This window comes from Mixophyes fleayi, chromosome 1, assembly GCF_038048845.1.
Source record: "Mixophyes fleayi isolate aMixFle1 chromosome 1, aMixFle1.hap1, whole genome shotgun sequence".
Lineage (NCBI taxonomy): Eukaryota > Metazoa > Chordata > Amphibia > Anura > Limnodynastidae > Mixophyes > Mixophyes fleayi.
This window is the reverse complement of record NC_134402.1, coordinates 462,820,406-462,838,090: the sequence shown is the minus strand read 5'-3', so window position 1 is coordinate 462,838,090 and position 17,685 is coordinate 462,820,406. Positions and strand designations below refer to the sequence as shown.

Here is a 17,685-nt window from a genome sequence, read left to right as displayed (position 1 = left end):
TATTATAGAAACAACAAACTGAAATAAATGGTCAGGTGATTTCTTTCATTCCAGGCCCTAATTTTGCTGCAGGTACCCATAAACTGCAATCGGGGGACTGGGTCTTCATGAAAAAGCACGTTAGGAAGTCTTGAACCCAGATATGAGAGTCCTCTCCAGGTCTTATTGACGACTCCCATGGTAGTGGAAGTACAGGGAAATGACACCTGAATACACGCATCCCACTGCAAGATCTTCAGACATGGGGAGTCTGAGTAAAATGTATTTTACAAGTTTTTTAAAGGTCTAAGGGAGACCAGAGAGTGGTGTTCATTGATATTAGCAGGAGGAATATTGATTGCACATTATGTTCCTTTGCTGTAGGCTGTAGATGTGTACTAGTCTAGAAAGGAAAGCCAGGTCTGGAAGAACCAGACTCATGCCAATAGTAATGTAGATAGAGATCATTATACATAATGAGAAAAATTCTAATATGAAAGTTTAACCCAACCAAATAAGAACAGAGCAACCCATGACTGTAGGGTTTACACCCAATACAGAAATGTATTTCTGAGTATTGTGGCCCAACACATTATTACATTTACACAAGACAATAGGTACTGCCTGACCCTAAATATGTAAATTGAAGCCCAGGGTTGCACCTTTTTAACTAGTGATGCAGATGATCCAGAGAAAATGTTTAATGAACACTTACAAAAAAATGAAGACATGAAATAGAATTTGTAAAGGAGCGCACTGGAGATGCTTATCTAGAAGGATAGTTTTCATGGCTGTACCTGGCCGATTGGTTCAAGGGTATAGGAGGATGGTTATCAGGTTTTATAGATGTTGTACTTCAAGGACTGTTACTAATCCTTATTATTATATATATACTAATAAAACTGATGATGTGGCTTATTACATCTGTCTTAACCGCTGTACTGTACACCCCATCTAATGAGTGTGAACCTTGTGGAACTCTCAGTACTTCTGCCAGTTGTGATCAGTGCAGAAACCAAGAACCTTTTCCTTGGAATCCACATGGTCGTTACTGAAGTTTATCCTTATGAAGATACACAGCACAATGGACAATCCCTTCTATTATGAAATAAGTGACATATAACACTTGCCGAGCGCACTGTGTATTTTCTCCCTCCCTTTCCTGTTTTCCTTCCCTAAGAAATCCACAGTTAGAAGATAAAAAGGAAGCACAAGAGGCCCCAGAGCCTCTCATGTTCACTGATATATGTGAAGATCTGACATCAGGACATGCAGCGGGTGCAAGACGGTTGTCGACTCATTGACCATCTATCAGCTAGAAGAGGGATCATGGACTTGTTATTGATGGGGGATGGGTTGTTCTATGTATCCAGTTTTAGGCATCCCTATTCATATGTTCTGTTAGAAGGGTGTATGCGTATAAGTACCCATTAAAAGCGACAGCAAAAATGTGATCTCAGATAGGTAGTGTTAGAGCAAATAATGAATAAAAAGATGGGAAATGAGAAATGAGATTTTGCTAAGCTGACGCCATCTTGTTGCCTGATGGCCATTTTGTTCTGTTATAGCTAAAAGACAGATTATATACAGCTAGTTTGTAGGAGTTATTCATTGTTTGCAAGAAACTGCCCATGACCTTGAATATGGCAGCACAGGAGATAAACCAACTCCCCCCTGGGGAGTATTCCTGTGTGAAAATGAGAGAATATAGCAACATCTGTGTGAAGGGAACATGATTGGTTAAAACCTTTTGGGGCGTAGTTTTCTGTAATACGTGATTTTTGCTATATAGATATGGACTTGTAAGTTATAAAGCAGAGTTTATTGTACACTCAAACCATGCAGTGTATTTAATTCTCTCCAGCTGATGAGCTCATAACTTATAAACTGACACTTACAAGTGAACAATCTGATTTCGATTCGACAACCTCTTAATGAGCCCTTCTCCTGTTTATTCACTGTTAACATTCAGGGCATATTATTAGGACAAATGTGACAGTAGCAGGTAATTGCTTGTGAGAGGTATGAGGTATGAGGCATTAATAAAAGGTATGAACTGTATGGAGAACATAGAGCATTTCTCCTCCATGAATGGAACAATGAGGTACATGGGAGCTTATTATAAACAGGTTATTATAGGTCTCAGCCATTTCCCATGTTATTTATGAATAATACCACTGGATAATCCTGGAGGCAACAAAATGCATGTTATGTTTTCTAATATACACAGCTTCAGTGTCTCTCACATGTTGCACAGTAACACATGTATGTGTATTAAATGATATACACGTGAATGTGTTTTGTGTGTTGCACAGTAACACGTGGACGTCCCTCGTATATTCCATCATACGTGACCACATCATCACCAGATTACATCCAACTGTCCTTAGATCTCAATTTCTCCTCTTTAAGCTACAAGTTTTATTACAATAACTCAATACGTTGTCATATCCCGTTACTGCTATGATGTATGATTACAATGCAGGACACAGGGGGACTATGTGAATAGTTAGAGGCGCTGATGAAATGCTCCGTATTCCTCTGTCTCAGGAAGAAGAGGTCATTTTACTCTGAACTAAAACTGTCCCGACAAAATAATTGTAATCTGTCCGTTTATTTATACCGTATTTTATTTATGTTGTGACATTATTGGGAAGCTTGTAAAGCATATTGTGAATAAGTTGTCATTGATGGCACATCATACTGATCTTTGGGTTGCAACACATTGAAAACATGATGGTTCAAGGTTTGTATTTCATTCTTTGGTTATTTTAAAGAAACCCCTGTGAAGGTGAAAGATCGGATGTGAGGAGAGACTCAGATGTTTACTAACAACAATACTCAGGATTATGTTGCTGAAGTTTATTAACACGACATTATGGACAATAAAGTGTAAACATTAGAGATCATTCCACGTATTCCTCAGTCAGTGCTTCATTCCCATGTGAGACGCTGGTGGCTGAGAGAGCCCAGAAGGGGACTAGTGAGTCATTGCCATGGACTACCTCGGGAACGTTTCATGCCGTCATATAACTGCTTCTCCTACTGGTTTAGCTTTATAAACACACTGACATCAGGTTAGAGGATATATGACATAGCGTCATAGGAAGGAGATATGTGGATAGTGATAATCATATTAGAATATTATAGATCAGAGAAAAGATTAGGATTACAGGTAGACAATGGCTCTAAACTATAAGTGAGGATATTAGGGTTATAGAGAGGGGACAACTCCTTTTTCTCTTGGAAGAGATAATAAAACGTAGTTGTGTTGTGGACTATTTATGTGAAAAAGAGTTAAATCATTTTGGATAATCAGATCAGGACATATTTGGATAGAAATAAGTAGCCCATGTTAAATAACCTTGGAGGTTGCTATGTTCTGTGATCTTCTTATCCATAAACATGGATGATACAATTCTCTTCCTTTGCAGTATTATGGGCATCAGACTATAGGAGCAGTAGATTAATCATTAGGGGGTTCATACAGCAAAATGGGGTGAATAACGATTGAATATGAGCACAGGAATGTGAGAGGTCATCAGTTTATCTTCTGGCTGTTCAGATGAATCTTGAGGACATGTGATGCGTGAAACAACGTAAAACACATGAGGACAAAGTGTTTGTGGGAGTGATAGGGTGTGAACGGGTCTAGCGGTGTCTGTTACATGTTGTTCAGCTCCAGCAAGGTCTGGTCCAGTGTCTGCTGAATATTAATGTTTTCCTCCTTTGCCACCGTGAGGGTCTCTAGGGGCACAAAGTGTTACAATCAGAACGAGACACAAAGTATTAATAGCAGACAGATTACTGACCCCTCTCATACACTCCTTACAGTGTGACAATAATAATATCTCAGCCGACAATGTCAAAAAGATTTCCACCGAACTATGTCTCACCCGCTTCTGGCATTATACAAATAGTCCGTCTGTAACACCCATCTTCTAACACCATCCCAATGTACCATAGCCCACATGTACACATGTGCCTTCTAACACACACACGGACTGTATCCTACATGTACACATGTGCCTTCTAACACACACACGGACTGTATCCTACATGTACACATGTACCTTCTAACACACACACGGACTGTATCCTACATGTACACATGTGCCTTCTAACACACACACGGACTGTATCCTACATGTACACATGTGCCTTCTAACTAGAGATGGGCGGGTCCGGTTCTCCGAGAACCGAACCCACCCGAACTTTGGGTATCCGAGTACCGAGCTGAGCAGCTCGGTACTCTCCCGCCAATTCCGAATCCAAATCGAGGCCGAACGTCATTGTGACGTCGTCGGATCTCGGGACTCGGTTCTCGCGATACTTCAACTTTATAAATACACGCCTCCACAGCAATCCATCGCCATTTGACAGAGGGAGAGAGCAGGGTGTAGTCATAGGCTAATTAGAGCAGGGACAGAGAAAGAATACAATATTGTTCTTGCAATTGCTCTAACCAAAATCGCTAGTGCAGAGAGGAGGATAGAGGTTTATTATTTTTTCTTCATATTTGGCACTCCCCAGCGCTTTTGGGTTGTCCCCCATAATTGTGCATTAATATTTCTGGCTGTCAAAAGTCATATCTGTCAGCAGTATCTACTCAATAAATGTTAGCACTCCTCAGTGTTTTTGGGGTGTCCTCTCTAATTGTGCATTAATATTTCTGGCTGTCAAAAGTCATATCTGTCAGCAGTATCTACTCAATAATTTTAAGCACTCCTCAGTGTTTTTGGGGTGTCCTCTCTAATTGTGCATTAATATTTCTGGCTGTCAAAAGTCATATCTGTCAGCAGTATCTACTCAATAAATTTTAGCACTCCTCTGTGTTTTTGGGGTGTCCTCCCTAATTGTGCATTAATATTTCTGGCTGTCAAAAGTCATATCTGTCAGCAGTATCTACTCAATAAATGTTAGCACTCCTCAGTGTTTTTGGGGTGTCCTCTCTAATTGTGCATTAATATTTCTGGCTGTCAAAAGTCATATCTGTCAGCAGTATCTACTCAATAAATTTTAGCACTCCTCAGTGTTTTTGGGGTGTCCTCTCTAATTGTGCATTAATATTTCTGGCTGTCAAAAGTCATATCTGTCAGCAGTATCTACTCAATAAATTTTAGCACTCCTCTGTGTTTTTGGGGTGTCCTCCCTAATTGTGCATTAATATTTCTGGCTGTCAAAAGTCATATCTGTCAGCAGTATCTACTCAATAAATGTTAGCACTCCTCAGTGTTTTTGGGGTGTCCTCTCTAATTGTGCATTAATATTTCTGGCTGTCAAAAGTCATATCTGTCAGCAGTATCTACTCAATAAATTTTAGCACTCCTCTGTGTTTTTGGGGTGTCCTCCCTAATTGTGCATTAATATTTCTGGCTGTCAAAAGTCATATCTGTCAGCAGTATCTACTCAATAAATGTTAGCACTCCTCAGTGTTTTTGGGGTGTCCTCTCTAATTGTGCATTAATATTTCTGGCTGTCAAAAGTCATATCTGTCAGCAGTATCTACTCAATAAATTTTAGCACTCCTCAGTGTTTTTGGGGTGTCCTCTCTAATTGTGCATTAATATTTCTGGCTGTCAAAAGTCATATCTGTCAGCAGTATCTACTCAATAAATTTTAGCACTCCTCTGTGTTTTTGGGGTGTCCTCCCTAATTGTGCATTAATATTTCTGGCTGTCAAAAGTCATATCTGTCAGCAGTATCTACTCAATAAATGTTAGCACTCCTCAGTGTTTTTGGGGTGTCCTCTCTAATTGTGCATTAATATTTCTGGCTGTCAAAAGTCATATCTGTCAGCAGTATCTACTCAATAAATGTTAGCACTCCTCAGTGTTTTTGGGGTGTCCTCTCTAATTGTGCATTAATATTTCTGGCTGTCAAAAGTCATATCTGTCAGCAGTATCTACTCAATAAATTTTAGCACTCCTCAGTGTTTTTGGGGTGTCCTCCCTAATTGTGCATTAATATTTCTGGCTGTCAAAAGTCATATCTGTCAGCAGTATCTACTCAATAAATGTTAGCACTCCTCAGTGTTTTTGGGGTGTCCTCTCTAATTGTGCATTAATATTTCTGGCTGTCAAAAGTCATATCTGTCAGCAGTATCTACTCAATAAATGTTAGCACTCCTCAGTGTTTTTGGGGTGTCCTCTCTAATTGTGCATTAATATTTCTGGCTGTCAAAAGTCATATCTGTCAGCAGTATCTACTCAATAAATTTTAGCACTCCTCAGTGTTTTTGGGGTGTCCTCTCTAATTGTGCATTAATATTTCTGGCTGTCAAAAGTCATATCTGTCAGCAGTATCTACTCAATAAATTTTAGCACTCCTCAGTGTTTTTGGGGTGTCCTCCCTAATTGTGCATTAATATTTCTGGCTGTCAAAAGTCATATCTGTCAGCAGTATCTACGCAATGGATTCAAAGCAGTCCACATATGATCTAAATGAGCAACCAGGTTCTGTCACCAGTCCTGATGTTAGTGTTCCCAGTACGTCATCTGGCCAAGGCGATGTCAAACAACAGAGTGTTTTCAAATTAGTGCAAAAAACAAAAACCAAAAAAAAATTTACTGTATTGAAGCGAAAACGAAGTGTAACTGAGCAAAAGTTAAGTGACGATAAAAAAAAAATTGCAAGCATGCCATTCTACACACGCAGTGGCAAAGAGAGAATGAGGCCTTCACCTTTGGCTATTAGTGGCAGATCCCAAAAAGTTACCCAGCCTACAATTGGTGCACAACTACTGTTACGCGTCAAAGCTGAGCTGCAAGATACCAGTGAGGCATTACAGGAGAATATTTGCTCTGATTCACAAATGACAACAATCCCTGTGGAGAGTCCATCCAACAGTGGGATGTCTAATCGTGAGCATTCTGCTGATGTGTGCCTTAATAGCCCGAGTGTAGCCGGTGATACCCAAATTGAGGATGCCACTTTGGAATTAGAAGAGGATGAGGGGGAGATTTGTGTAGGCGACGAGGGCGCTAATGAGGATGTTGATGAGGATGAGGTTGTTTGTGTAAGTCCTGCACCAGTGGCAGCAGTTCTGGCACGTGACAAGAAAAAGGCCATTGTCATGCCTGGGCATAAAACAAAAAAATCCACTTCTTATGTGTGGAATTATTTCTACCCAAATCCAGACAACAATTGTATAGCCATTTGTAGTGTATGTGAAGCCACAGTCAGTCGAGGGAGGGACCTTAACCATCTTGGAACCTCGTCTATGTTACGCCATTTAACGAGAGTTCATGGCAAAGTGTTGGGAAAAGCTGAAAGTTCTTCCCAAAAGAATACAAGCACTCCCTCATCAGCTAAGACCCTCCGCTCACCGACATACCGACGGCCACAAAATACACCCACCACACCATCCTCATCAATATCCTCAGTAGCGCTCGGAGTTAGCCCGGCATCCCACTTAAGGCTGGATGACTCCGGCACTATTATTGATTCCTCTGAAGAAAGCGTTAGTCCTGCTGCTGCTGTTGCTGCTGCTGGGGGTGAATCGTCATCCCAGAGGCAGGTGAATAAAATGAGCAGTCCTACATTTCAGCAATTAACTGTGAAACAATCCTTTGCGAGGGGAAGCAAATATGACAGCAGTCACCCAGTCGCCAAGCGAATCACAGACGCCATGGCTGCAATGTTAGTGTTAGATCTGCGTCCAATCTCCACCATAAACGCAGCTGGTTTTTCACAGTTAATTGAGGTTTTGTGTCCGCGTTACAGAATTCCATCGCGACACCATTTCTCCCGTAAAGCTATTCCACAACTATACCAAAAAGTGTGTAAAAATGTAGAGATTGCGCTGAAAAATGCCATTCTGCCCACTGTTCACTTAACCACAGATATGTGGACAAGTGGAAGTGGCCAAACCAAAGACTATATGACTGTGACAGCCCACTGGGTTGGTCATTCACCTTCACCAGCAGGAACAGCAGCAGCATGTACACCACTACGTAACATTTGTCACAGGCAGGCCACTCTTTGTATCACCGGCTTCACTAACAGGCATACGGCTGACAATTTGTTACGCAAACTGAGAGATGTGATTGATGCATGGCTTATACCACTCGGACTCTCCCCAGGGTATGTCATTTCAGATAACGCCAACAATATAGTGCGAGCATTACAGCTGGGTGATTTCCAACATATTCCCTGTTTTGCTCACACCATCAACTTGGTGGTGCAGAGCTTCCTACGAAACAACCGTGAGGTGCAGGAGATGCTTTCGGTGGCCCGTAAAATTTCAGGCCATTTCAGGCATTCAGCCACAGCATGTAGGAGATTACAGCAGCTCCAAGAGCAGTTTAACTTGCCCTGCCACCAACTTAAGCAAGAGGTGGTAACTCGGTGGAATTCCACCCTGTACATGCTTCAGAGGATGGAGGAACAGCGCAAAGCCATCCAAGCATATTGCACAAGTCATGACATTGGGAAAGGAGGGGGGATGTATTTCACTCTTGCACAGTGGGGAATCCTTTCAGTGCTGTGCAAGGTGCTGAAACCATTTGAAGTTGTGACATGTGAGGTCAGTGCAGACTCTGCTAGTTTGAGCCAAGTCATTCCTTTAATTAGACTATTGGAAAAGCAGCTTGAGAAAATGAAGGAGGAGCTGAAAGCAAGCAATTCAGCAAAGTATGTTGGCCTTGTCGATCAAGTACTTAATTCGCTTCACAATGATCCTCGAGTTATTAAGATCTTGAACTCGGATCAGTACGTTTTGGCCACTGTGCTTGATCCAAGGTTTAAAACCTACATTGAGTCTTTACTTGTAAATGAGCGAGATGTGAACTTTTGCAAGGAGCTATTGCTCAGCAAGTTGGCCGCTGAACTGGGCCTCGGCTTGACGACGTGTCCTCCTTCACTTTCTCAAGCTGTTGCTCGTAAAAAATTAAATTTCCAAAAAAGAAGCAGGGAAGACACAGGGGGCAGACGAGAACAATTTAACATCTGGGCTGGTTTGAAGGATTTTTCAAAAAAAAGTGTCACTTTGCCCATAAGTCCATCCAATATGAGTATAAACATGCAAAGGATGGTGGAGGATTACTTTCAAGAGGTAGTTGATATGGAAATGTCAGACAGTCCCTTTCCTTACTGGGAAGAAAAGCAAGCTATTTGGAAACCCATGTACAAACTTGCTTTGCAATACCTAAGCTGCCCACCCTCCAGTGTGTACTCTGAACGAGTGTTCAGCACAGCAGGGAACTTAGTCAGTGATCGCCGTAGAAGGTTACTTCCCAAAAATGTGGAGAAAATGATGTTTATAAAAATGAACTACATCTTCCACGAGGAAGGCCTTCACCATCCAAGACATGCAAGCACTGACTGTTCTCTAATGGCGGATTCAAGCGGCGATGAATTGATAGTCTGTGATGATGACGATAACACTGATGAGGGTGAGGATGAAGCTGAAGATGATGCCGATAACATCTTTTTAAAACTTTCTATGTAAGTGTAGGGTGCAATCTACCCCCAAAGAGGAAAGGGACTTGTGGCATTTCCATATCACATACCATCTTGAAAGGCTGCTGTTAGGGCAATTTATCCTTAAGGGTAGGGTGTCATAGACAGAGTGACCCTAAACTGGCTTTGTCCATTTTTCATAATATTGTACAGTCTATAATGGCTGAATTTTTTAGTATTTTATACAAGTGGAGGGGGGCCTAGAGAGACAGAAACCAAACTGGCTTTCTCCATGTCAATTAATATTGTACAGTCTATAATGGCTGAATTTTTTAGTATTTTATACAAGTGGAGGGGGGCCTAGAGAGACAGAAACCAAACTGGCTTTCTCCATGTCAATTAATATTGTACAGTCTATAATGGCTGAATTTTTTAGTATTTTATACAAGTGGAGGGGGGCCTAGAGAGACAGAAACCAAACTGGCTTTCTCCATGTCAATTAATATTGTACAGTCTATAATGGCTGAATTTTTTAGTATTTTATACAAGTGGAGGGGGGCCTAGAGAGACAGAAACCAAACTGGCTTTCTCCATGTCAATTAATATTGTACAGTCTATAATGGCTGAATTTTTGGGTATTTTATACAAGTGGAGGGGGGCCTTGAGAGACAGAAACCAAACTGGCTTTCTCCATGTCAATTAATATTGTACAGTCTATAATGGCTGAATTTTTTGGTATTTTATACAAGTGGAGGGGGGCCTTGAGAGACAGAAACCAAACTGGCTTTTTCCATTTCTTTACATATTTAACTATAAGTGTAGGGTGTAATATACATTCAAAGACGATGGCTGCCTTGCCAATATGCATAGATGGAGAGGAAGACAATCTGTTATGTGTGTAGAATAGGCCTACCAACGAAGAATTAAACTGTTTTTTGGGATGATTTATTACCTCAACAATTAGATTACTTGTCTCTAAAACAGTTGGAGCACTAAATTGGGTTAATTTAGGCCCAAAAACATGGATTTTCCCAAAAAATAGCAAAACAAAACCAAACAAAACCAAAACCAAAACCAAAACACGCAATGGAGGTTTTGCAAAACCAAAACCAAAACCAAAACACGACGGTAATCCAGATCCAAAACCGAATCCAAAACCAAAACACGGGGGTCAGTGACCATCTCTACTTCTAACACACACACGGACTGTATCCTACATGTACACATGTACCTTCTAACACACACACAGACTGTATCCTACATGTACCCTGTGACACATACACACGAACCGTATCCCACATGTACCTTCTAACACACACACGGACTGTATCCTACATGTACACATGTACCTTCTAACACACACACGGACTGTATCCTACATGTACACATGTGCCTTCTAACACACACACGGACTGTATCCTACATGTACACATGTGCCTTCTAACACACACACGGGACGTATCCCACATGTACCTTCTGACACACACACGGACCGTATCCTACATGTACACATGTACCTTCTAACACACACACAGACTGTATCCTACATGTACCCTGTGACACATACACACGAACCGTATCCCACATGTACCTTCTAACACACACACGGACCGTATCTTACATGTACACATGTGCCTTCTAACACACACACGGACTGTATCCTACATGTACACATGTACCTTCTAACACACACACGGACTGTATCCTACATGTACACATGTGCCTTCTAACACACACACGGGACGTATCCCACATGTACCTTCTGACACACACACGGACCGTATCCTACATGTACACATGTACCTTCTAACACACACACAGACTGTATCCTACATGTACCCTGTGACACATACACACGAACCGTATCCCACATGTACCTTCTAACACACACACGGACCGTATCTTACATGTACACATGTGCCTTCTAACACACACACGGACTGTATCCTACATGTACACATGTACCTTCTAACACACACACGGGACGTATCCCACATGTACACATGTGCCTTCTAACACACACACCGACTGTATCCTACATGTACACATGTATGTTCTGACACACACACACACACACACACACACACACACAGACTGTATCCTACATGCACCCTCTGACACATACACAGGGACCGTATCCTACATGTACACATGTGCCTTCTAACACACACACGGACCGTATCCTACGTGCATCCTCTGACACATACACATGGGACATATTTCTACATCTTCATATATGAGACAGTTTGATACTTACTCCTTGTACTAAGAATAACGTGTGTCGTGTTTGTTAGACGCACTCACAGCTTAGAAGGACAGGAGCAGTCAGAGATAGAATAGGAAACATTTGTAGCTGTAGGAGGACAGAGGAAAGACCTTACAAAGTACTGTCCAGCTGTCTGTATGTGGGAAGAGAGCTGTGTAACATGTTCTGATGACAATGCCACATTGATTTCAGGAGGGACACAAAGATTAAATATACTTATACCAGTAGCCAAAGCAATCTGATGAACGGTCTTATTCAGACAGATATTCCATTATATCAGCGATGCAATAAATGTAGCACTCACTTTTGTCTGCATCTCAATAATACTACTCTCATGGATCCTACATTTTAAGGAATGGTGTGGGATTTACGTCAGTGACGTGTCTAATTAAGTCGGCCGTGCAGGACAATCTAAAGGCTCAGTCTGGTATCCCCAGTCTCTCCTCCAACAATGACTGTTACTTACCCTACAATGTCCTCGCAACTTAATTCCCCAATGACCTTTTACACTTGTAAACAGTAGTTCAACTCGGTCCTTGGAATATTAACTTTACTATAAGGTTCAAATTTGTTTTTTCACCATATGTTTAAGTACATCTAATCCATACCCCTGAGTCCCTGCCAATCTCTCCTCTCTATGGTCCCTAAACACGTGGGACTGACTGAGAAGTTTGTTCCAAGAATCCACCACTCTTTCAATATGTGTCAAGTCTCCGGCATTACACAACTTGCCCCCATGTTCCCTTATCACTATCCCCTCCTGGGTCTGAGTACGATCAGTCCACAATCTGAGAATTATCTGAGACACTGAATTATAAATCAGAGATCAGAGTCTACCTAGAGCAGATGAGGGTCATACTGTGTTATTTTGTGTCTTGATGGGAATGTGAAGCAGAACGGAGACAGTGAGACAATAGGTAGAGAAGTAGCACTTTATTTAGACATCAGCATAGAAAGATGTGACTCATAGTGTGATGGGAACTGATCCACACACCATGTAAATCTTTATTCATCACTTGCTCTCTCCTGCACCCGCTGACATATATACACCACGAGAGAGACAGAGAATATGAATGAGACAGATCCAGATTTATGTACAAGACATGAGGCGCTGGTGACATTTCCTACATTCATTATCAGGCTGGATAATAAGAGGTGAGAGACATGCATGAAATAAAAGATATTACATGGCGGACAGTAATCCAGAGACAGGCAGGCAGAAGAGACTCTTGTGTAGGTGCCATGGTGCACAGACAGATCGCAGGAGAGATGGGCATGTAAAGAGACAGATCATGGCAGGAGAGAGACAACTTGTGGAGATCAGGGCTCAGAGTGAGGTGATGTCATTAAGGGCATTGTCCAGCTCCTCACTGATAGCCTTATACTTCATCTTCTGAGCATAGACCTCATCTATAGAAGACAAGGAGAAGACACAGAGCACAGCAGGGGAAGGAAGGAAGCGTGGGTAACAGAGGGCGGGACAGGAGGAAGAAACATATGTAGAGTGAGTGGGATACAAGAGCAAGGAGCAGAGACATAGGAGCAAGTGACACGGGAAGGGAAAAGATTGAAAACCGTAAGAAAATGATAGAATCAAACCAACTGTTACAGATAAAAGCTTATAGTAAAATACGAGTAGTGTGCGGTGAACAGACAAACTGAGACATGTTTCTGTGTCAAGAAAATAAGATTCACAACAATGCATTTTACCTTCCAGGTCATCAATGGTCTTCTCCAGCTTAGCCACTGATTTCTCTGCAAACTCTACTCGGCTTTCAGTCTGAGAAAACAGGGGGAAAAAAATCACAATATAATTCCCTGCTGTGCAAGAACTTTGTATTGCCCAAGATATAGAAGAATCCCCAGCACAGGCTTTACCTCCTTCAGCCGTTCAGTAAGATGTCTGATCTCTTCTTCGTATTTGTCTTCCTTTGATGAATACTATGAGATGACAGAGAAAGAATGTGAAGATCACACAAGTGTTTCATATTCGAATTAGAAGTGTTAGAGAACAGACCGGACTGGGGTTTTCAAGATACATATTAGGGGGAGGGAGGTTCCTCCACAAATTAGAAGAGGAAGACAACACTGGGGACCCTGAAGTATTAGCACAGATGCCTCCACACGTTATACACATGCAAGACTACCCTGTATGCACACACGTGATACCTTATCAGCCTGAGCCTCAATGGACTTTAGATTATTGGTGACATTCTTCAGCTCCTCCTCCAAATCACCACATTTACTGTTCCAAGATAACACAGGGGACAGAAGGGGGTGAGGGGCAGCGCCAAGGGACACACATTGGTGGAATAGAGAAGGAAGAAGGGAAAAAGAGAAAAACAAATGGTGGAATAGCAAGAATGAGTTTATTTGGAAAAGAAACTAGACAATGAAATGACAGCAGAATATAGAAAAAAATAAAAAGACAGAAATAAATAAAGGACTGGAAGACAGGAGAGGAGGAAATATTATACATAAAGGAAATAAAACCTGATTTATTACACTGGATTTGATAAGTTCTATATAATATCTACTTGTGCATTCGCAATAACTTCCACTTGACCAATACAAGTTCGCTGACAGGTTTCTAGTTTATCTGTCAGGTTAGGGGACACATAGCCGGGCACACGTCAGGTAGCCACTGTGGCTTCTATAGTGTAGGACTAGAATGGACGGATTGATGGTTATCTGAGGTCTATCACTGTGCTGTAGGCCAGCGGGAGAAGATCCCGCAATGTGGACAGAGCAGAGAGTGAGAGTAGAGCCAGGAGAAAGAGCTGGAAGATCTGATATGTAAAGAGACACGGCCAGAGGCCAGACAGGAAGAGATGGGAGATGTTCTCCCTTCCAGTACCTCCTCCTCTGCTGCTATGACAGATTTCAAGCTCTGATCCATGGTTCGAAGTTCTGCTTCTAGCTGCCTGTACCGACTTGGAGAGGAAAAATGGTGAGAATGTTGCAGGGTCTGTTAGTCCTTCTGATAATGTTACATTGCTTCACGGAAGATTGTAAACAGTTAGGGAATATCAGACTCTTCTTATCAGTGACAACGCTCCTGACATTGCCTCAGACATATCATCCATCTTCCCTACCTGTGACCTCACCATGGAAATGGAAGTCTAATGACTGGGTCAGGTAGACTGGGATAGAGGTCAGGAGCAGCAGACAAATGTATTTATAACATCATCTGACATACTGTCTGTTCAGGCTACACCTGCACATAAACATAAATCAGGTAAATACAGAACTACACCTAATCATTCAAAGTCTCCGGTCCAGCTGTCTAGCATCACTTACTCAGATTAATCTACTAAAATCATCATCATCATCATCATCTTCATCAACATTTATTTATATTGAGCCAACAAATACCATAGCACTTTACAATAGTAATAAAACAATACTTGGAAATGCAGACAGAGATGTAAGAAGGCCCAGCTCACAGCTTACAATCTATGGGACAATAGGGGTCTGATATATGAGGCTAAGTGCTACATATTGCATATTGGTCCAGCTAGATTGCAGAGGTAAAAGTGCTTAGTGGGCTGTATGATCCAGTCACACAGCAATGTTGGTTAGGGGGTCAGAGAGGTGTTGCCTTGTGTCAACTGTGTAAAAGTTGATTATATGATAATCTAGGGAGTTTAGGAGGTGGTTGAGGAATATTATATGCTTGTCTGAAGAGGTGGGTTTTCAGAGAACATTTAAAGGAAAGTCTTATTGTGCGAGGGAGGGAATTCCAAAAAATGGGTGCAGCCCGAAAAAAGTCCTGTAACCGGGAATGGGAGCAGGTAATGGGTGGATGAGAGACACAGATCTTGTGCAGACTGAAAGTTTTGAGTTAGGAGATATTTTGAGACAAATGAAGAGATGTATGTTGGTGCAATTTTGTTGATGATCTTGTATGTTAGTAGAAGAATTTTATATTTTGGTTTCGGTAACAAACAGGAGGAAGAATGATTTGCAAGGAAAATCGGTCTGGCTGCTGTGTGCAAAATAGATTGTAGGGGCGAGAGTCTCTTTTGGGGAAGACCAGTAAGGAGGGGATTGCAATAGTCGATGCGGGAGATGATAAGTGCATGAATTAAAGTTTTTGCATTGTCTTGTGTGAGATATGTGTGTATTCTGGAAATGTTCTTTAGATGTATGTAACATGATTTAGATATAGAGTCGATGTCGGGAACAAAGGACAGTTCCGAGTCAAGGATTACACCTAGGCAGCGAGCTTGTGGGGTGGGATTTATGGTCATGTTATCAACAGAAATAGAAATGTCAGGCAGGAAGCTTCTGTTTTTGGGTGGGAATATTATTAACTCTGGTTTTTAAAGATTGAGTTTGAGTTGGCGAGAAGACATCCAAGATGAAATGGCAGAAAGACAGTCAGTTACACGGGACAACACAGATGGTGAGAAATCAGGAGAAGATAGATAGATTTGTGTATCATCCGCATAGAGATGATACTGATATCTAAAGGAGCTTATTAGTTTTCCAAGAGAAGGGGTGTAGATAGAGAACAGCAGAGGACCTAGGACTGAGCCTTGTGGTCTCCAACTGATAAAAGAAGCGGAGCAGAGGTGGATCCAGAGAAATTAACACTGAAAGAGCGATTAGAAAGGTAGGATGAGAACCAGGATAGGACAGTGCCTTCAAGACCTAGGGATTGTATCATTTATATGAGGAGAGACTGGTTAATAGTGTCAAGTGCAGCAGAGAGATCCAGGAGAATTAGAAGAGATTAATGGTCTTTTGTTTTAGTAATGATTAAATCATAGTCAACGCAGTCTCTGTGGAGTGTTGAGAACTAAAGTCAGACTAAAAGAAAATCCCAGCCATCAAAGATAATTGAGACAGTATGATTGAGAAGCCTTGGCATCGGACACTGTTACAAATGCTGCGGTGGAGGGGGGGATGCGGGTAGAGACCTACAGGAGTCCAGGTACAGCTCACTAATTACATCATATAATGGCCATATTGATATAGGGCCTCATTTAGAGTCGGACGTAAGTTTGTTTGTGGAGTACAACAAGATGCCGCTCCCGCACTGTGCATGCATACAAACATTCCTCCGTGTTTAGATTTGACCGTGTCTTAGCACCATGACGTCAAGGTGGAGCGGGGATGGGCAAACGTAAGCCGAGTACAGTAAGGAATGCAATCATATATGTAACATGTCCACCTGGACATGCAACCTAATTAGATTTGGACACATCTCTGGATACTCATCCCAGGAGTTCTGCAGGGACATAAGGCCTGGTATAAAGAAACGTGACAATGATGATTTTCATGATGGTGGTGGTGATGATGGTGGTGGTGATGATGATGGTGGTGGTGGTGATGATGGTGGTGGTGGTGGTGGTGATATGGTGGTGGTGGTGGTGATGATATGGTGGTGGTGGTGGTGGTGGTGGTGATATGGTGGTGTTGATATGATGATGATGATGATGATGATGATGATGGTGGTGATGATGATGGTGGTGGTGATGATGATGGTGGTGGTGGTGATGATGATGGTGGTGGTGATGATGATGATGGTGGTGGTGATGATGATGGTGGTGATGATATGGTGGTGGTGGTGGTGATGGTGGTGGTGTTGATATGATGATGATGATGATGATGATTTTGATGATGGTGATGATTGTGATGAGACCAGAAGCAGTATCTGATATATTCTGATTGGCTGACTGTGCATAGACCCTTCCAGTTGATAAAACTATGTCAAGCCGTCTATTCACATTTTTTATTTGTCATTTCCATTTGAACAACTGCAGGGAAGAAGGTTCCCCTTGGATTTATAAAGCGGTAAATGTTGGATGTGGGAGTGTTTGTATTTAATTACGTTATATGGAAAATGTAATTTTCACATATATTAATAACGATGACAAAAGACGATTCTTTCTTGTGCATATGGCACTTCATTACATTATATTGTGTATGAATAGGACAATGTGACCCTATCACGGTCACGTCGCATCTCTAAACTACTATGGAGGCAAATATAGACAATTGCACACTTGACTGTGTTTTCAGCTGGATGT

At 41.7% G+C, this 17,685-nt stretch overlaps 1 protein-coding gene across 10 annotated transcripts in view; it reads right to left on the bottom strand.

Moving 5' to 3' along the window:
- Positions 1-2,826: 2,826 nt before the first annotated feature.
- TPM2 (tropomyosin 2) overlaps positions 2,827-17,685 on the bottom strand; it is a 51,232-nt gene continuing 36,373 nt past the window's right edge. For 4 of the 10 annotated variants that reach the window (XM_075187449.1, XM_075187495.1, XM_075187471.1 and 1 more), the window contains exons 6-9: positions 13,817-13,892; positions 13,526-13,588; positions 13,358-13,427; positions 12,566-13,057 (exon numbers count right to left, since the gene is read on the bottom strand). In XM_075187449.1, coding sequence (XP_075043550.1) covers positions 12,975-13,057; positions 13,358-13,427; positions 13,526-13,588; positions 13,817-13,892 — 292 coding nt within the window. In that variant the 3' untranslated portion in view covers positions 12,566-12,974. Of the gene's footprint in view, positions 3,727-12,565; positions 13,058-13,357; positions 13,428-13,525; positions 13,589-13,816; positions 13,893-14,504; positions 14,581-17,685 lie in introns of those variants that run through there. The other 6 variants (XM_075187469.1, XM_075187489.1, XM_075187457.1 and 3 more) reach the window with 3 other exon arrangements.